This window comes from Mobula birostris, chromosome 6 (assembly GCF_030028105.1).
Source record: "Mobula birostris isolate sMobBir1 chromosome 6, sMobBir1.hap1, whole genome shotgun sequence".
Lineage (NCBI taxonomy): Eukaryota > Metazoa > Chordata > Chondrichthyes > Myliobatiformes > Myliobatidae > Mobula > Mobula birostris.
The window spans coordinates 45,334,849-45,356,082 of NC_092375.1; the positions used below are offsets into that span (position 1 = coordinate 45,334,849).

Below are 21,234 nucleotides of genomic sequence, written 5' to 3' on the forward strand. Positions count from 1 at the left end.
TTTTTTGTGTGAGTGAGGGAGACTGACTGACTGACTGGGATTTCCAGCATCTGCAGATTTTCTCTTGTTGAACTTTCATTTGCATTTTGCCAAGTTGGTGTTTCTATGAAGAGTTTTATGCTTTTACTGTTTAAAGCATCCCCTATTTTTGTGTTATTCGCAAAGTTTAAAATTTATTATGCTTAAATCATCTATCTGCTAAGGATACTAATATAATTTTTTTTCATTCTTTTGGCAATATACTAAGATGATATATTAATGTGGTGGTGATAATTCTTTGTGGGTATTGTCATAAATAACTCATTCAAGATATGTAATATTTGAGAATTATTGTTACCAGTAGTTTAGAAGAAGACTTAATGTGGTGATTCAATATTTTCTCAAATATTTTCTTCCAATTGTAGCACCACTTTTGCAACCAACAATTAACTGTACTGCAAATGGCACAAGTATTCACCTGGAATGCAAATTCGAAGACAGTCTATCAGCTACAATTCAATGGCTACATCAAGGCAAGGCTGTAGGGCAAGATGATAATTTTGATTTAACTCTTGAAAACAAATGGTTAACAATATTAAACCCTAAAGGATCTTCTGGTGAATATGCCTGCATTGTGAAAAAACACGAAGATCGGGCTCAGAGTGACCCTATTAACATAGAAAAATGCTATAGTAGAGGTAAGATTATTCTGAGAAAATATTTGTAGAACTTAAAAATGCACGAGTTCATATATGCTTTTGTTACCTGTGCACTTTCTTTAACATGGAAGCAGTGTGACATCCACAGAAACTTTCAGTATTGCTACATGGCTATATTGTAATCAACACAACTATTTTAGTTCACAGGAGGCAGGACTGGAGAAAAAAGCCAAGGAGTAGATTTAAAAAGTAGGGGGAGGGGATAGATGAAACCTGGAGGGGGGAGGGATGAAGTAAAGAGCTAGGTTGTTTGATGAAAGACAGAAGGCCATGGAAGAAAGAAAAGGGTGGGGGTGGGGTGGGGAGGAACACCAGAGTGAGGTGATGGGTGGGCAAGGAGATAAGGTGAGAGAGGGAAAAGGGGATGGGAAATGGTGAAATGGTGGGGGTGGAGGGGCATTACTGGAAGTTTGAGAAATCGATGTTCATGCCATCAGGTTGGAGGCTACCCAGACAGAATATAAGGTGTTGTTCCTCTAACTTAAGTGTGGGCTCATCACAGCAGTAGAGGGTGCCATGGATGGAAATATCAGAATGGGAAGTGGAATTAAAATGGGTGGCCACTGGGAGATCCCACTTCTTCTGGCCGACAGAGTGCTTGGTGAAGCAGTCTCCCAATCTATGTCAGGTCTCACTGATATACAGGAGACCACACCGGGAGCACCGGACACAGTTTATGACCTCAACAGATGAAGTGTCACCTCACCTAGAAGGACTGTTTAGGGCCCTAAATGGTAGTGAGGGAGGAGGTGTAGGGGCAGGATAAGTGTTAAGCGGGAGATTAGTGAGGATAAGTGCTAGGAGGGAGATTAGTGAGGAGGGATGAATGGACTAGGGAGTGGACACGGAGTGATCCCTGCGGAAAGCAGAATGTGGGGGTCAGGGGGGGGAAAGATATGCTTGGTGGTGGGATCCTGTTGGAGATGGCAGAAGTTACAGAGAATTATTTGCTGGATGCAGTGGCTGATGTAGTGGTGGGTGAGGACGAGGAACCTGGTAGGGTGGTGGGTGGATGGGGTAAGAGCAGATGTACATGAAATGTTGAGGGCAGCATTGATGGTGGAGGAGGGGAAGCCCCTTTCTTTGAAAAAAGAAGACATTTCCTTCATTCTAGAATGAAAAGCCCCATCCTGAGAGCAGAATTCTTCCACCAATCAGCTTCCCAGCTCTTTACTTCATCCTTTCCCTCTACAGGTTTCATCTATTACCTTATGTTTCTCTCTCCTCTCCACCCCCCCCCCCCACCTTTTAAATCTACTCCTCAGCTTTTTCTCTCCAGTCCTGTCGAAGGGTTTTGGCCGGAAACATTGACTATACTCTTTCCATAGATGCTACCTGACCTGCTGAGTTCCTCCAGCATTTTGTGTTTTGCTCAGATTTCCAGCACCCGCAGATCTTCTCTTGTTTGTGATTGGATACCACCAAGTAAGCCAAGTAACAAGAAAGTATCCCATGGAATAGTATTGAGATAGTTTAGATGGAGTATTATCATATCAAGGTATTAATACATTAAGTGAATGAAGAAGACAATAGCAAATGGATTTTAACATGGACAAGTCGGAACATACCCACATTGGAAGTAAGGGCAGAACAGAATTTTTTTTTTCTCGGTGATGCAAGGAGGACCACTGAAATTTGAACTTCCATGCACCCAAAGTTTTGAACAGTGTGGCAAAAACAAGCAAGTCAGTGGTTAATGGAGTTCTGGTCTGTCCCGAAGAGCAGAAAGATGCATAAAGTTTCGTGGGACCCACATTTGGAAGCCGTTAGTTCTGGTCAGCATGTTTTTAAATATATAGGTCTTTAGAGGAGTGTAGGATAGACTTAGTGGGATGATTTTCAATTTCATTGATTAAATTATTACGAGATGATATTAGGCAAACTTGAATTGTTTTCTGAAATGTAAGTTGAAGTAATTTGTATATAATTAAGAAGAACACATAAGGTAGAATTTTTCTCTTCTGGTCAGGAATCTGGAGGAAATCTCAAATTTAGCCTTTCAATATTGAAGCTGGGGAACATTTCTGAGTGTTGCACGAAGGAAGATTAGACATGCGTAAATTAGACATGTCCTTTCTGACATGTGTAAATGGAAACCTAATTAAATAGAATGGTTACACAATCAGATTTCTCAATCTCAGGACCGTGGATGGAAATAGGTAAGGTGGATTGTCAGTCTTTCTCCCAGGGTAGGGAAGTCAAAAGCTAGGGGTTATGAGTTTAAGGTGAGAGAGGAGAGGTTTAAAGGGGACCCAAGGGGCAACGTTTTCCATTCAGAGGGTTGTAGGTACGTGGAATGATCTGCCAGAAGTTGTACAAGCAGATACAATGATAGTGTTTAAAAGGCATTGAACCTTTCTTATCCATGGATAAGTTGAGCCAAAGGGCCTGTTTCACTGCTGTGTAACTCATCAAGCGGTTGATTCTTAGACTCGTTATTTTTGTGTCACTACATCTAGTATCTGATCAGAGTTCTAGCCTGATAAACATGCTATTGAAGGCAGACATAGAAATTGATTCCACTGGTACCTGGGTTGAGATCAACTTAGTTCACACAGATGATCAATTGTATCATCTAAGTATCATCTTGTTATCATTGCTAATCTGCATATAATTCAGTGCACCATTACATCTTGCTAAATCATTACAAGTTCAGATAAAATAATAGTGGATTCTGGTTAACTGGGACACATCGGGACCAATACATTTTGGCCCAATTTAGCGGTTGCCCCACTTAGCCGAAGATTCGTGGAAATAGTTAAAAAGGTATAAAAAAAGACAAACTACCCTTTAGCTAAGTAAAAAATTATGTATTTAAAGGAAATACAGAACAAATTAGAACACTACCAATATAGTACTATAAAACCGTATGCTAATTTGTAATTGTTATCGACAGAGGAATTCATCCATTGAACACAGCACATTTATGGGGTGTCCGGGGAGGGGTGGGGGGAACCTCTGGTGAGCAGGCTTGATGCGTCCATTCCGGGGCAGCTCACTCACCTTTGGGGTCCCACCAGACACTCATCTCTCACCTGTGGCTCCAAGTGGCCGTTTGCATGTGACGTTTATCACATCCCAGTACACTGCTTCAACAGACAGGTTAAGCCAGGTGAGGGTAGCTCGCGAGCCTCATATCCTGGTTAAATAGGGCCATCTCTGTCCTGGCACGTGAAGTGCGCTCTGGCGGACTGGGCAGGTGAGATAAACAGTGAGATCCAACGGTTAAGAAGGTGATTCTACAATACTTCATGGAAAGAGAAGGCACAAAGAAGTCCTGGCCATCCACTGCAACCAAGGAAAACCTCAGTTTGTGATGATTACTTGTGCCACTAGACCTGAACTTCCAAAGTGGAGGGAGTGGAACTGTCCCAGTGCAACAGCTTTTCCACTTCAAAAACTCTTCCGCACAGGTTTCACTGTCTTTGTTGAATACAGCTAACACCCTGCTGTATTCTTTTAATTGACTGTAAAAGAACAAAATCAGTGTAGATAATGGATGGCCTTCATATAATGCTTTTGATGAGTGTATCCTCCAAATCTCTGTTTTGTCGATTGTCAATACCTTCAAATACTTAATAGTTCCTAATTTGTTGAAATAGTGAAATCGTTCCACTTCAGTCCCGCCGCTTCTGGCATCACCAAGCCTGAAAGCATGAAACTGCAAAGAACAGAGCTATTCTAAATTGATCACTGCTTATTTCTCGCCAATTATCAGAGACAAAAATCATTGCTTTTTGAACATAAACACACATAACTGACGATGTTTAAAAGCTCTTCACTCCAAGCATGGTGTACTTTCTAATAGCCAGAGAAATTCATGTGACTGACACTAGTTAGAAACAGTTTTGCAACAGTCTCCCATCGCACTTACGTGGCACAGTGTCCCAAATCAGCAAATGGAATCCCATCTATTTTCTCAATTAGTTTTTTTTCTTTAAGAATTGTCCCAAATAAGCAGCTGCCCTGATTAATTGATGGACCAATTAACCAGAATGCACTGTACTTCTGATTAAATTCATCCAATTGTGAAAGATGGTTCAAATATTTTTCTTTTTTAGGAAATAGTCGAGGGCATGTCGCTCTGATTGCACTTGTAGTGGTTTTTGTAGCCAGCGCCATGATTGTTGCTTTCGCTTTCTACTGGTATAAGAGAAAAAATGGTAGGTATCCACCTTCACTACTCCTTTGTCTAAATTAATGTTACTTGTGATAAAACTAATAGTCTTTAATGCTATACCAGTGGAACGTATTTGCAACACTTTGTATGCTCTCAGTCTCCTCAACAACTTTCAATTTCCTGGCCTTGACATCCTCATTTTCACCATGGATGTCCAGTCCCTTTGCACTTTGGGAAGGACTTAAGGCTCTCCACTTATTTCTCAACAAAACACCCAAACAGTTCCCCTCAATCACCACCTTCCTCTTGTCTGGCAGAATTGGTCCTCACCATCAACAATTTCTCCTTTGGCTCCTCCTACTTTCTCCAGACTCGAGGGGTAGCCATGGGCACCCGCATGGGCCCCAGCTATGCCTGCCATTTTATTGGCTATGTAGAGTAGTCTCATGTTCTGAGCCTTCACCGGTGAAGTTCCCCAACTCTTCCTGTGCTACATTGATGACTGCATTGTGCATGAATCTAGTGACCAGAGAAAAGCACTGGTGGATATAAAGCAGCTTCTTTGTTCAACAAAACAAGGTACAGCAGGCATCATGGAGACGCTTTCAGTCAAAAGGTCTCGCTGGGCCAATGTGGGACTTGGTATTTTATGTGCTAAACATCAAAGGACAAGTCCTTATTTACAAAGTATGGACAATGCTTTCTGTGAAACTACATAGAAACTTCACACCTCCATGTTCACATGCACACCAAAGACATCCAGATGAACATTTTTTCAGCATTTTCTGGTCTGAGATTCACGACTTTTAGGAACTCATTGTTCAGAGCTGCTTTCCAAATTAAATCCGCAATATATATTCAGATGTGAAGACTGGGAGCCAAAATCATTTGCTAAATGTAAATGTGCTAAACCCAAAAATTGTTCTAACAATGCTCCCCAGCTCTTCCTGCACTCCGTTGATGACTGCATTGTTCCTGCTTCATGCACCGATGCTGAGCTCATCAATTTCATCAATTTTGCTCCCAACTTCCATCCTGCCACCTGGTCCATTTCTGACGCCTCTCTCCCTTTTCTCGATCTCCCTGTCTCCATCTGTGGAGGCAAACTGTCTACCAACATCTTCTATAAATCTACTGATTCCCATACTTGTCTTGACTATACCTCTTCAACCCTCTCTCCTTTAAAATGCTATTCCTTTTTTTTCAGTTCCTTCACCTCTGAAACATCTGTTCCCAGAATGAGGCTTTCCCTTCCAGGTCATCAGCAATGTCCTCCTTCAAAGAACAGGTTTCCTTTCCTCCATCTTTATTGCTGCCCTCAACCACATCTCCATTTCCTGGACATCCAGGCTTACCACATCTTCCTGCCACCTTAACAGGGATAGAGTTCCTCTTGAGTTCACCTACCACTCACAAGCCTCTGCATCCAGCACATCATCTTCTCCGCAGCTTCTGCCATCTGCAATAGGATCACACCACCAAAGACATCTTTACCTCCCCCACCCTCTGCTTTTCACAGGGATCACTCACTCTGTGATTCCCTTGTCCATTCATCTCTCCCAACTAATCTCCCTCCTGGCACATATTCCTGCAAGTGATAGATATGCTACACCTGCTCATATACCTCCTCTCTTGCCTCCATTCAGGGGCCAAACAGTCCTTCCAGGTGAGGCAACATTTCACCTGCAAATCTGTTAGGGTTGTTATTGTATCCAGTGCTCCCTATACGACCTCCTCTACATTGGTAAGACCCGATATAAATTGGGGGACCACTTTGTTGAGTGCCTCTGCTCTATCTGCCAAAAGCGGAATTCCCAGTGGCCAACCATTTTAATTCCTACCCCATTCCTATACCAACATGTCGGTCTATGGCCTCCTCTTTTGCCACTATGAGTCCTCTCTCAGGATGGAAGAGCAAGACCTCATATTCCATCCAGATAGCCTCCAGCCTGATAGCATAAATCATTTCCCCCCCCCCCTCCATTCTGTCTTCTTCTATTCTCCACTCTGGCTTCCTGCCTATTATCTTCCCCGGTACCTCGCCTTCTTTTGGTCCATGCCTCTCCTGTCAAACTCGTTCTTCTCCAGCCCTCTACCTTTCCCACCCTCCTGGATTCACCTATCACTTCCTAGCTGGTCCAACTTCCCCTCCCCCCACCTTTTTATTTTGGCGTCCTCCCCCTTTTCATCCCGAAGAAGTTTCTCGGCCCAAAATGTCAACTGTTTATTCATTTCCATAGATGCTTCCTGACCTGCTGAGCTCCTCCAGAATTTTCTGTGCGTTGCAAAGCATGTTTGTTGTGAAAATTCATTTAAAAACAGAATCTGAGCTTTGCTGGATGATTGGCCTAGAAATACAATGGTACTTTGTTGGATATATAGAAGTAACAATTTGCTTTACTTTGAGGTGCATTTTTAAAATAACTTTTATTTGATAGAAAACTCAAGGTGACACTTCAATGTTAAATCAATGAATAAGTTTGCTAATTGCTATAATTCAATTTTCTGAAAGATTCTGGAACAGGTATTCTGAGTTAGTAAAGGCAGAGTTGGGGAGCTGACAAAAGGTACCTTTAAATATTTTTGAAGTGAAGTGATCTTTTTCAAATATGTTGTAGATTCATTTGAAATCTAGGATGTATCACTTACTATCTCATATAGTCATCTCTTTTATATAAGGAAATATAGCATTCAAATTACAAACAATAGGTCCCAAGCAAAAAAGTACTGTCTGGTTGGCTTCAATTGTAAAACTTAAGGGGGAAAATGGTAACTTAGATACAGGGAAGAATTTACTCCACTATTTTAATTAAGATCAGGGAATATTTTAGCTGAGGGACTCGTCTGGAAGCCAAAGCAATGATCAATTCCCAATGCAACGGATTCTGCTGCAGAATAATTCCTAGCACTTCCTTCCACTTACGAAATTTAAATAACATGTGGTTCATGTAAAACTATCCTTCTGTGTGTGTTTTTAATAGTAATAGACTGTAGACCCATTTTGAAAGTTAATTAAAAGTTGCAGGGCACTATTCATCCGCAACCACCAGTGGTATTTGTGATCATAATATTAATCTTAAGCACACCATCCCTGACCTTCATAGCTCTCCCTCTTTTAATTTCTAGTAGCAACATTTTTTCCCCTTTTTATTCCTCTTCTAAGCTCTCTTCTATGCACAGCACAGGAATGGGCCCTTCAGCCCAACACAGCAATGCCAACCAAATGGCTTTGTAAAGTTAAGCTCCACCTGCCTGTGCTTAACCCATGTCTCGTGAACCATTCCAATCCATATATCTATCTAAATACTTTCTGAACACTGTAATTTCACTGACTGCGTGTGGAATCTGCAGCTCATTCCATATACCCGAAAGCTTCTGTGGGGAAAAACTTGCCCCTCGGGTCATGTTTAAATCTTTCCTGTTAACCATACATTTATGCCACTAGCTTTAGACTCCCCAGACCCCAGCGTAAAGATTCTAACCATTCACCCTGTCCATAACCCTCATGATTTTTATACGACGCTATAAAAGGTCACCCTCCTATATTCCAGGGAAAATTGTATCAGCCTATCCAACTTCCTTGAAATACAAGCCTTCCAGTCCTGGTAACAGGCTTATGAATCTATTCTGTATCCTTTTAAATTTAATAGCATTCTTCCTATTGGCTCCAAAGCCAGACTGCGTGCAATACTCCTTGGGATTTTGTGGAGTCGCAACATGACATCTTAACTCCTGTACCTAGTGCCTTGATCAATGAAGTTCACCCTGCCAAATAATTTCTTCAAAACTTTTTTGCCACTTTCAAGGATAATATATTTTTACCCTAGGTGTCTCTGTTCAATAGTCCTACTCAGGACCCTGTTGTTTACTCTATATATCCGAGTTTGGAATATCTTCCAAGCAGCATCACTTCACATTTGTCAAAGTCCTACAGCTCAAAAACAGGCCCTTTTTGCCCAACATTTATGACAACAAAGTTGTTAAATTCTGATGTCAGAGTTAAATTCCATCTGCCTTACCATGGTCTATTTTCCCAGTTGCCCAGAATCATGATTATATTCTTAGACAAGCTTCTTCACTGTTCATTGTACTCTCAATTTTGGCGTCATCTGCAAATTTATTAATTGTGCCACCTACTTCTTCATTCAAATCAATAATACATATGATAGACAACAGGCATCCTGCACCACATCAGTGGTCACAGGTCTCCAATCTGAATCCAGCTGCCTGACCTGCTGAGCTTTGTTTGTAGAGCACTAGTTTAAGATGACCACGTACACATTAATATCATGTAGACAACACGACCATCCATTCATTAAGCTTTTATTGTGAAAATTTGAGTTAAATGTAATTGTCTTACCAATAACATTAAAGTTCATGTTTGAGAACCCCATTGGGAAAGGTGAAGAAAATGTTAGAAAATTGTAAAACACGAAAATCACAAAAGAAGCAGATTTCAGAGGAGTGGTTAAGATATATAACCCTGCCAAAATCACAATTCCTTCCAGTGAAGAAAATGAAACACATAACCTCATTTGTTCAAGATTACTTTTCTTAGTAGCGTACCAGTTAATATTACCCTGCCATTCATGGTGGAGTGCTTCACCATCTGTTAAGTAGTGGACTGTTACAATCCAAGATTAGTAAATGTCACTATTGCATATTACGTTAGCCGACATCAGTCAGTAACTCCATTTGAAATATTACAATCGATCTGTTGAAAACCTATCTCCTCTTTTTTTTTCCTCAGGGAATGTGCAAAATACCGTTCGTAGATACGAAGTAACGAACGTAGAAGATCGAAGCATTGAATTGCCAGAAGGTAACATGCCATGATAGAATTTCAGTAGAAACATAGAAAAGTGGGAGAGGGTGTAGGCCATTCAGCCTTTCAAACCATCTCTGGAGTTCAGTATGATTGTGGCTAATTATCTCTTTCAATGCCATAGTTCTTTTCTCTTTCGTCTACCTTGAACCATTCTGTGTCCAAAAATCATTCTCCTTAAAATCTGTTTGTTGTTTTTTTTTTGGGGGGGGGGGAAATAATTCCACAGGTTTGTCATCTTCTGAGAGAGGAACCTCCTCACTTAAAAACTCTCCTCCTTCATCCTCCCCACCCTTTTTTTTAACTAAACACTAGTAAGTATAGACTGACTCAACACCATCTCTCCTCAAATGTTAGTGTTCCAATCTGAGCAATCAATCTGGTGAGCCATTGTGGCACTCTCTATACATCAAGTATATCCTTGGCAAAGAGACTAAAGTGCACACAATACTCCAGATGTAGTCTACCAAGGCCTAATATAATTGTAGGAATTTATCCTTGCTCCTGTACTCAGAACCACTTGTAATAAAGGCCAGGATGATTTAACTGCTTGCTGTAAATGCATGTTTGCTTTTGGTGATTGGTGTACAAGGATTATAAGGTGTACAAGCTGATTGGTGTATTTTTTTTTCCTCAGAGTTAGTTTTATTATCACTGACATCCATTCTGAAATTTGTTTTGCAACAGCAGTGCTTTGTAATAGAGCCCTGCGGCAGCACAATGGTGTGCATGAAGCTATTATAGCTTATGACATCGGAATTTGCAGTTCAGTTTGGATGCCGCCTGGAAGGAATCTGAATGTTCTCCCCGTGTCTGTGTGTGTTTCCTCCGGGTGCTCCAGTTTCCTCCCACAGTACAAAGCCGTATTGGTTGGTAGGTTAATTGGTAATTATAAATTGTCCTATGATTAGGCTTGCTGGACTGGAAGGTTGCTGGGCAGCACAGCTTGCTGGACTGGAATTTTGCAAAATATATAAATTGAAATTACTAAAGATTACAATAAGAAATATATAAAATTAATAAGTAATACAAAAAGATAGTAGAATTGTTCATGGATCATTCAGAAATCTGATGGTGGAGGGGAAGAAGCTGTTCCTAAAATGTTGAGTGTGCATTCTCAGGCTCCTGTACCTCCTCCCCGATGGTAGTAATGAGAAGAGGATGTTGTAGATTGTCAGGGTCCTTAACGATGATTGCTGCATTCCTGAGGTACTATTTGAAGATGTCCTTGATGGTGGAGAAGCTTGCACCTGTAGGGAGCTGGCTGCGTCTCCAAACCACTGCATTTTTTTCAATCCTGTGCACTGGAGCTTCTGTAGCAATTTATTGTAATTTCCCAATTTATCATCATGTGAATACTATCCTGCTTTTTGGGAGGGAGAATAATTTCACATTTTTTTTCACATTGATTAAGTTTATAGCGGATTCAGTGCATTCACTGAATGTATCTAAATTGTCTTAAAACCCATGTTTTAAAGGGGAAATCCTGCACCTTTCCTTCCCCTTTTCCCTCTCTCATCTTATCTCCTTGCCCACCCATCGCCTCCCTCTGCTGCTCCTGCCCCCTTTTCTTTCAACCATGGCTTTCTGTCTCTTTCACCAATCAACTTCCCAGCTCTTTACTTCATCCTTCCCTCTCCAGGTTTCATCTATCACCTTCTGTTTCTCTTCCCCCTCCCCCCACCTTTTTATCTACCCCTCGTCTTTTTATCTCTAGTCCTGCCGAGGGGTTTCGGCCCAAAACGTCGACTGCACAGTTTTCCAGAGATGCTGCCCAGCCTCCTGAGTTCCTCAAGCATTTTGTGTGTGTTGCTCGGATTTCCAGCATCTGCAGATTTTCTCTTGTTTGTGTCTTAAATCCTGTTAGCATTTATCCTCATAATTTATAGTCCCAGCTGGTTTCATGTCATTAGTAAACTTGTGCTTTACTGATAACACGGAGTCAGCTTATCACGAAACTGGATTGCAAGAGGCAAAGGGTGGGAATAAATATTTTTTAAAAGTTTTCTAATTGGCTGGCAGTTACTAGTGGCGTTTCGCAGAGGTCAGTGTTGGTACCACTTCTTTTCACATTATATGTCAGTGATTTGGATGTTGAAATTGATTGCCTTGTGGCCAAGTTTACGGATGATGCGAAGATAAGTGGAAGGGGCAGGAGGTGTTGAGGAAGCAGGGACTCTGCAGAAGGACTTAGACAGATTAGGAGAATGGACAAAATGGAAGATGGAGTGTAGTGTGGGGAAGTGTATCGTCATGCACTTTGAGAGAAGTAATAATGGTGTAGACTATTTTCTAAATGGACTTGGGAGACTTGGTGCAGGATTCTGTAAATGTTAACTTGCAGGTTAAGTGGGTGGTAAGGGAGGCATGCAATGTTTGCATTCATTTGGAGAGGATGGGAATATTAAAAATAAGGATGTAATACTGAAGTTTTATAAGGCATTGATCAGACTTGGAGTGCTGTGAATAGATAATAATCCTTATCTAAGAAAAGATGTGTTGGCGTTGGTAGGTATCCAAAGGAGATTCATTCCTGGAAACATTCTCTTAAAAGGGTTAACGTATCTAGAGTATTTGATGGCATATATTCACTGAAGATTTAGAAGAGTGAGGGAGATTTCATTGAAGCCTATCGAATATTGAAAGGCCTAGATAGAATGGATGTGGATAGGATGTTTCCTGTATTGGGTGAGTCTAGGACTGGGGGCACAGCCTCAGAATAGAGGGATATCCATTTAGATCAGAGATGAAGAGGAGGTTCTTTAGCCAGAGGGTGGTGAACCTATGGAATTCGTTGCCATAGGCAGCTGTGGATACTAAGTAATTGGGTATATTTAAAGCAGAGGTTGAAAGGTTCTTGATTAGTCATGGTGTCAAAGGTTACAGGAAGAAGGCAGGAGAATAGGGGTTCAGAAGGATAATAAATCAGCTGTGATGGAATGACAGAGCTGGCACAATGGACCAAATGGCCTACTTCTGCTCCTATCTCTTATGTCTTACTGCATTCAATTCATTCCTCTAAATCTGTGATGTACATGCTAAAGAGCTGGTGTACAAGCACTTATTTCTGCATATCCAGGCACTGATTCTTGCCATCCTGATAAATCTATTTGCTCCTATTTTGCTTGCTGTCCATCAATGGATTTTCAAATCATAAAGTAAATTCACCCCAGTCTTATGATCTTGTATCTTATTGTCTATCTGAATTTCCTCTATAGCTGTTACACTTTATTCTGTACAGTCGGCCCTCCATATCCACGGGGGATTGGTTCCTGGACATCACGCGGATACCAAAATTCACAGATGCTCAAGTCCCTTGTATAAAAGCCTAAGAGAGCTCGTAAGGGTGTTATGAAAAGTGGAAATAGCGTTCAGCATTTGTTTTGCAGCGAGCCGTTATAGAGGCAGCGTGCACTCCGAGCAGCGAGAGGTCTTTACTTCGATTTATTTTGTGCATTCATTAGCAAGGTGTGTCCTAAGGTATCAGAAAAGCCTAAGAGAGCTCGTAAGGGTGTAACACTTAGTGTAAAACTGGACGTAATTAAGCGTTTTGATCGTGGTGAATGAAATAAAGACATTGTGCATGCGTTCACCATTCGTACTATTTACAAGCAGAGAGAAAGAATCTTGAAAGCTGCTGATGTTACTATTGGTTCTGCTAGTAGCAGATCATTCCTGCTTTTACTATATATTAGTGTTATTTTAGGTTTTATGTGTTATTTGGTATGATTTGGTAGGTTATTTTTTGGGTCTGGGAACGTTCAAAAAATTTTTCCCATATAAATTAATAGTAATTGCTTCTCCACTTTACGCCATTTCGGCTTACGAAAGGTTTCATAGGAACCCCCTACTTTCGGATAGCGGGGCTACTTGTACAGTATTTTCAATCCACGGTTGGTTAATTGCTTTTTAGGAGCCAATATTTCACAGGAACAAAGGGTGCACACGACACAAGTAGCGACCGAACGAGACGCGAGGCGAACAATGCTCAAACAACGAGTGCTGGAGAGAGAACTTCCGGGTTTTCCTGATACGCAGTTGGTTGAATCCGCAGATGCGGAACCAGCAGATACGGAGGGCCGATTGTATTGTTTTTTTTATCTTTGTCATACCTCGATGCTCTGTACAATGAATTGATCTTTATGAATGATATGCAAGTTTTTCACTTGGTGCAGTTTTTCCACTGTACATAAGTACATGTGGCAATAATAAAGCAATTTTAGCCAAGTTTGTAGTCATAATTTTTTTTGCATTTTGTGATAATGCATTTTTATAAATTTTATTTGTGCAGGAGATGGAGTAGAAACAAAGCCTTCACCATCAAGTGAGTAAGTTACAATTTTTAGTAGCTGCAGCTAGAATTATGAAAATTCTACTTCTTGACATTCCTTTTTATGTTAAGATTCTTTTATAATTTTATGCATTTAGAAGGTAGAGAAGAAGCAAAGTGTAATCCATCAGGAGAGTGTGCTACGGCCAGATTTATACAGTACAGGCTCTTTGGCCCAGCTTATCCAAGTTAACCAAGTTGTTTATTTGAGGTAGTCCCATTTGCCTGCATTGACCCATATCTCTCTAAATCTTTCTTATCCATGTACTTGTCCAAGTGTCTTTTAAATTTTGTAATTGTGTCAGTTTCTACTATTTCCTCTGGCAACTCATTCTATATACCAACAGCCTTGAGCAGATAAAGTTCCTCCTCCGGTCCCTTTTAAATCCTTCCCCTCTCACCTTGCCTGTATCCTCTAGTTCTGAACTGCCATGTCCTGGGAAAATGACTGACTAATCTACCCTATCAGTACTCATGATTTGAGAAAATTCTATCAAGTTACCTCTCAGCTTTCTACACTCCATGGGGAATAAGTCCCAACCTACTCAGTCTCTCCTTATAACTCAAGACCTTCAGTCCCATGAACGTCATTAGGAAACTTTACTATACCCTTTCCAGCTTAATTGCATCCTTCTTGTAACTAGGCAACCAGAACTCCAAGTGCAGTCTCACCAATATCTTGTACAATTGTCAGATGATATCTCAACTCTTGGCTCATAACCCTGCCAAATGAAGGCAAGCATTTCTTCACATCCCACAGTAACTGCAGATTCCAATTCTTTTTAATGATTGGCTTCCAAAACAGTATACTGAACCAGCAAGGATAGAAATTTATGAATATGAATATTCGACGGATGTGGTGATGTGGACTTAACTGATATCTGGTGTTCTATATCCACCAAAGCATCTTCTAACACAAAATGGGATTCAGTCTGAATTTGTGTTGATCTCGAATGGTGTTTTTTTTATTCTGCAAAGTTATCCTCCTTTCTAATATGTGTCAATTTGCCTCATAAGTTCCAGTGGAATCTACTTCACACTTTAAAATTGTCAATGCTAGGTCTTACCAGTTAATTTGGGCTGAAATAGGGTGTGGTGATCTGCTTTTCTCACTATATCATCTTAGTCTCTTTTTTTTTCAAACTAAGCCTGCTGATTAGTGGCCCACTTTCCAAAGGAAACAGTTTCACTGTGTTCTAAAGTTTTTTTTCTAATATAATTCTCCACACCCAACTCCCCAGCAACCACATTTAATTTCCAAAGCTTATTATTAGGGTGGTGAGATTACTGCTAGCATTAACATAGACAACTCTTTGGGACCAAATTGATTCAGGGTAAAGGGCTGCTTATTTTTCTTCTTTTTCATTTCTTGAATGATGCAAAGTTCCAGTATATTTTAAGATTGAAACAGAAAAGAAAATTCTGGGGATGCATTCAGAGACCCTTGATAAAATGAAGATAGTTTTTTTCAGCACATCCATCAGGTAATCGATATCTGGCTGAGGTAGAAATGTCACAACAGCAAAACTTTTTGAAGAAATGATAAGAATTGGTGCCCTCAAGGGCGGTTAGTTTCAACTGCTGCTCACTTTACCAAGCCTCTAGAAATTAGATTTATGGAAGTCTTTGGCAATAGACTTGGAGATATGAAATGCCATTGGTGAATTTTATGTTTGGTTAATTTGTAGAAATCTAAAGGCTGAGCTCATTTTTAATTCGAGTTTTTTTAAAAACTGAAATATTGAAGATATAAAAATGTGCTCATTGATCTCAACTTGGGCAGTGACCGATCTTAACATGATAGGAAAAACGAAGATAATTCAACAGGCACACAAGCCTACATACTGTATTAGGAGCAGTAGTAGATGATTCAACCCTTCGAACATTTATTTCTACCATTTAAGGTGTCATGGGAGATCTGGTGGTATCTCTTTCCATCCATCCACTATTTATCACCTCTCTCATTTATCAAGAATCTATTCTCTCTGTGTTAAATGTTAGAAGACTCTGGAGCACTCTTTTGCCACAGCCAATGGAACTGAAGTCCCACAATCTTCAGAAGCAATTGTAGCTTGTCTGTCTTAACTAGGCAATTCTTTATTTATAAACAGTGATGTCCACTTCAAGATTCTGTTACGAGGGGAATTAGCCTCTCCAATCTACCCTGTCAAGACTCACTCCATGCTCTTTTAAAATCCAGCGGGTAAGAATGTAATATGCTCAAGCTTTCCTCAAAAGACTGAGAAATCAATCCACTGAACCTTCCTACACATTATCATTCCTTGATTAAGGAGACCACTTCTGTTCAGATTACGCTAAATATCATTTCATCAACATATTGCATAATCTCTCTTCTTTGCATTCAATTCCCTGAGCAATAATTAATAATGCTCCTCTAATTACCTGCTGTATCCACTACTAGACTTGTATGAATCATGTACCTGTACTCCAAGCTCTGCAATCTTTCATCATTTAGATTATAATCCATTTTTATTTTTTCCTACCAGAACGGATAATGTCACAGTTTCCCACATTTGACAGAGCTTTTCTTAAATGTATCCTCCTCCTGCTTCCATTATTATTTTCCTATGAACATTTTATCATCAGCAAATTTAGCAACCAAACCTTAAATGCTTTTCACAAGGAAATCTGCAGATGCTGGAATTTCAAGCAACACACATAAAAGTTGCTGGTGAACGCAGCAGGCCAGGCAGCATCTATAGGAAGAGGTACAGTGGATGTTTCAGGCTGAGACCTGACGAGATCTGCCTGGCCTTAAGTGCTTTTATCTATTTCATGTTTTTTTTTCCACACCATGCCCATATTTTCCACAATAACATTTGGTGTGATTACTTATCAAATAACTTGGTGTTAAGTTTCCTTTGTGGGGCTAAGCAAATCTTTCACACAAAGTGTAGTTGTTATCAGGAGTGAATTGCCAGAGGACGTAGTAGAGATGGAAACAAAAACAAAATGTAAGAACCTCCAAATAGGTGGCACAAGAAAGTAGGATACAAATTTAATGCAGATAATGGGATTAGTATAGCTAGGCAGGATCATTTGTATAGATGTGGCGGGTTTAAGAACCTGTTTCTATGCTGTTCATCTCTGACTTTAATGACTTATAATGTTTTTGCTGTGACAGATGTTAAGTGACTTGTACTGCTCTGTTTTCTTCCCTTGGTTTGTTTTTCTCTTATCTAATGGGACTCAGATTTCATAAATTACAAGCAATGTATCAAACTTCTCACCAGTCACTTCTATTAAAACCTAGGATTCTTTTAAAACAAGGGTGATGTTCTCAGCATCTGGAGACGTCAGACTGCAGCCTCAACAACTTCCTTAGTACTACTTCCCTGGTATTCTGTTTCTCTAGAGTTTTTCTCCCAACTTCTAACCTACACCCACTCTATCTGAAAAGTTATTTGTATTGTCTATATTCAAAACCATTGCAAAATACTTGTTTAATTCATCTACCACCTTATTTTATTTTTGCTATTAATTCCGCAGGCTCTTTCCATTTATTGAATCTGTTTTTGTATTTCCATCTACCTTCTCTGACTTTTTTTTTCCTCCTTAGTATTCCATTAGTTATTGTCTGCTGGCTTTTGTATTGTTTCTCATCTCTTGACCTATCAACAATCTTTGTGCAACTATACACTTTAAAATTTAGTGCCATCTTTAACAATTTCAGTTAAATATAGATGATGGATCTTCGTATCTCACCCTTAGTATCTCTGTCATGCTGGAATGCATCTGTTGTGGCTATCCAAGAGATCCCCTTTAAATCACAAATGGCAGATTATTTAATCTAATGTACAAATTCCCTTTAGCTAGATCTGCTTCCTTGTTTTAAGAATTACTTTTAAGTTGAACGTACTCTACTTGGATCCATTTTTCTCTTCATCAAATTGGATCCCAGTGATTAATGTTAGTTTTGCTAATTTTTGTTCACTTACTCCTGCGACTAATTGACAGCTAGATTATCATGTTATTCATATTTAAATACATGGGAAAATTGTCACTCAGATGGTGTAGCTACAAATCTTTTTCAAAACATAGGAGAAAACTTTGTCAAGTCATCCTTCCCAGAGTTAATTTCCATCTTCACATCTATCATTGATTTATTTTGTCTTGGATATTTAATAGTCATGTTTTATTTTACTGTATTTAATATGGATTATTGCTTATGTGTGTCTATATACAGGTGAACCTAAAGTCAGAAAAGATATTTGACGTTCCAAAGGTTGAAAAGAGAAGATCATGTTTTGCACTTAATCTTGAGCAGCACAAAGAGAATGCCTAATTGGGAGAAAGGATCTCTTGAAGATTTTAACATTTAAAAGATTTTAATCAACAGTTCTGCAAAAGAACACTTCAGGCCAAATATTCACCTTTTTGTATTGCACAGATGCTGCTTGAACTTGTGCTTCTGGAATATTTTTATTCTAGCAGCCGTCATGTGATGCCACTTGACAGTGGTACTCTGTTAATTACACTTGCTGTATATTTCTAACTGCTATAACAAGAGCTAAAGGTATGTGCAGGCTTGAATGCTAATGATGTATTATTGAAAGAACAAATATTTAATTTCAGTCTTCATTTTATTTGTAAATGAGCAAGTTTGTTCTCCATCATGAAATAACATCAATTTCAGATATTGTTAAAGTTTTTTTTATCCACAGATACTCACTGTGCTTCTAAATTATTTAAGTTTAAAAGCCAGAAATTTAACACTCAAAATGTATTGCTCAATTGTCTAGAGTTGTGGTAATTTTAGATTTCTGGCTGTGCCAATGTGGCTTATTTCAATTTATAATTGTGTAGTAATCAAGATAAACTGCATTTTACATGGTTTTTTAAAAATGCATCTTGTATGAATATGTAGCTTGATTGTGTGTGTGTGTTTTTTATTATTTTCAATGTCCACTGAATAGAGTAGCTTCACTTGTCGTAGTACTTAAGATCTTTTCTTAAAACAAAAAGGTGAAAATGCACAAGGGATTCATAGAATTAAGAGCATATGGCACAGCTTGTCGAGCTGCATTGTTCTAGCAACCTGTCATCAGTTTTGACCTCCAGTGCCATCTCTAGGGAGTTTGCATATTCTCTCTGTGACCGTGGGTTCACTTCCGTGTCCCACAAGTGAGAGTTCAGAGGCAATTGAATATTGTAAATTGCCTTTGGTGTGTTGGTGACTGGGACATGCTGAAGGGAACATGGGAAGAAAATGTTATAGGAAATTGAGGTTGTACTGAGAGCTGGCATAGATTTCATTGGCTGAGCTAATGGCCTTGCATTGATTTATTTTAAAGAGAAAACTAGACAGACTATTTGCAATGATTGTTTAAAATATTTTTAAATTGAAATCAAAAATTATACAAACGTTGAATAGAGATTGGAGCTCAAACAGTAATGAATATCTTTGTTTACATATGCAGATGATAAAAATAATCCAAAGGAAGTGATTAAAGCAAACTGAGTAATTATAGAAAATTGCCAATCTGCGTTGTGCACTTCCATATACTGTTACCTACTCCTAACTCACACTGCCAGGAATTTAAAGTTCAGGGTGGAATTGGGATGATGACAGATTGTGTAAAAGGGAAAATCTGAAGAATTTGACAGGTGTTGAAGAAAATGGAAAGGTTGACGCATACTTTTATGACAATGAGAAAAATCTTAACTCCTTTGCAATCATTGTCAACATGACCCAATGACATGAAATAAAACTATGAAAAGCAGCTGATAATTTATGATGCAGAAAATAAGTTGCTATGGGAGTTTTATAAAATGCTGAGGAACAGAAAGTCCTAGGAGTCTAAATCCATTGTTTTCTTAAAGTATCTACATATTAAAAGGATGATGAAGGCATAGGTGTTTAGGATTTTGGCATAGAATGCAAGGGCTGGAACATTATGTTGCCACTCTACAACTCACTGGTTGGGCTGCATTTAGAGTATTGCAATAAATCAAATGGGCTGGACTTGTACATTTAACTGGTCATCACGTGGCCTGCTGGTCTGGGTTGAGGCAATACAGATGTACAAGATAAAAGGCAAAAATAGGATAGATGGCAGGGATATCAAAAACAAGAAGGCTGAGGTTTGAGGTAAGAGGAAGGAGTTTTAAAGAAGATTTGAAAGAGATTTTTTTAAACCGATGATGTCTTCAACTCACTGCCAGAGAAAGTAGTGGAGTCAGATAGACGCCCTGTGTTTCAGGGTCATTTAGAAATACACCTAAATAGGCAAGGTATGGGATATAGTCCCAATGCAGGCAAATGGAATTGGTCTAAGTGGGTAAATGATTATGTACATGGTGAGCAAAAACAGCTTGTTGCTGTACTGTATGACTAGAACTCGAAATACTTGTTTTATCTTGTAGCCTTGGTGGGATAATATTAAATAAATACCTTGTGCTTGCCAATCTTGGTTTCTTTTATTACAACTTGTTAATTACTGACCCCTTCGACCCACCTATCAAAACCTATAAAGGCAGGCAATAGTTTATCTGATTGGTTAAATGACTCCGAATTCAGCACAAGATGGCAGAATAAGCAATGGTAACAAGATAAACAGGGTTGTAATCTCACAATTCCTTCTCATGTCAAAATGCTAGTAAGGGTAAAGAATGAGAGGATGGGGAAATGAACGGAATGCATAAGAGCTAGTGCAGGCACAAGTGACTTAAGATTCCTGGTCCATTAGCATTGCTTCTAGGGCATAGGTGACCAGTAAAAGAGCGACAAGGTTGTACCTAACTGAATGAGAGCCAATATCACGGTGGGGTGGGGTGAAGGGGGGGATTTGCTAGGGCTGTTCAAGAAGGTTGTAACTAGTCTGGCAGGGGCCTGGAACTCCAGTAGTGTCATCGATGAGAAAATTGAAGCAAATGCTGAGGTTAAAACAAGCAAGTCCAACAGGCAGTGGCTGGACAGTCTCATAGGCAACTTTGCCTAAAAGGCAAAGAAGATGACTAAGAGCACATGGAATTGTGATATAGGTTGAGGCCTGACCAGGACTGACAGCTCAATGTTCCAGCCTTACAAAAGTTGCCATTGTGATAAAGGTGGAGGTGTGATGTCAATGAGGAAGGACATCACTCTCTAGAGAGGTTATGGAGGTAAAATTCAGAATTTATAATACCATTTTGATGGTATTATAGTACAGCCCCCCCCCCCCCCACCCAACCTCATCCTCCAATTCTGGGATTTGGAGGATTAACTGGAGAAATTGCAGCTAGGTGTAGGAATAATAGT

General features: G+C 39.6%; 1 protein-coding gene across 2 annotated transcripts in view; it reads left to right on the top strand.

The window, feature by feature from the left end:
- The window catches only part of LOC140199012 (peroxidasin homolog), a 40,441-nt gene extending 21,602 nt beyond the window's left edge, over positions 1-18,839 (top strand). Inside the window, exons 3-7 of one of the 2 annotated variants that reach the window (XM_072260388.1) lie at positions 405-677; positions 4,760-4,861; positions 9,569-9,640; positions 13,935-13,971; positions 18,181-18,839. In XM_072260388.1, coding sequence (XP_072116489.1) covers positions 405-677; positions 4,760-4,861; positions 9,569-9,640; positions 13,935-13,971; positions 18,181-18,184 — 488 coding nt within the window. In that variant the 3' untranslated portion in view covers positions 18,185-18,839. The remainder of the gene's footprint in view (positions 1-404; positions 678-4,759; positions 4,862-9,568; positions 9,641-13,934; positions 13,972-18,180) is intronic. The other variant, XM_072260387.1, reaches the window with a different exon arrangement.
- The last annotated feature ends 2,395 nt before the right edge of the window (positions 18,840-21,234 follow it).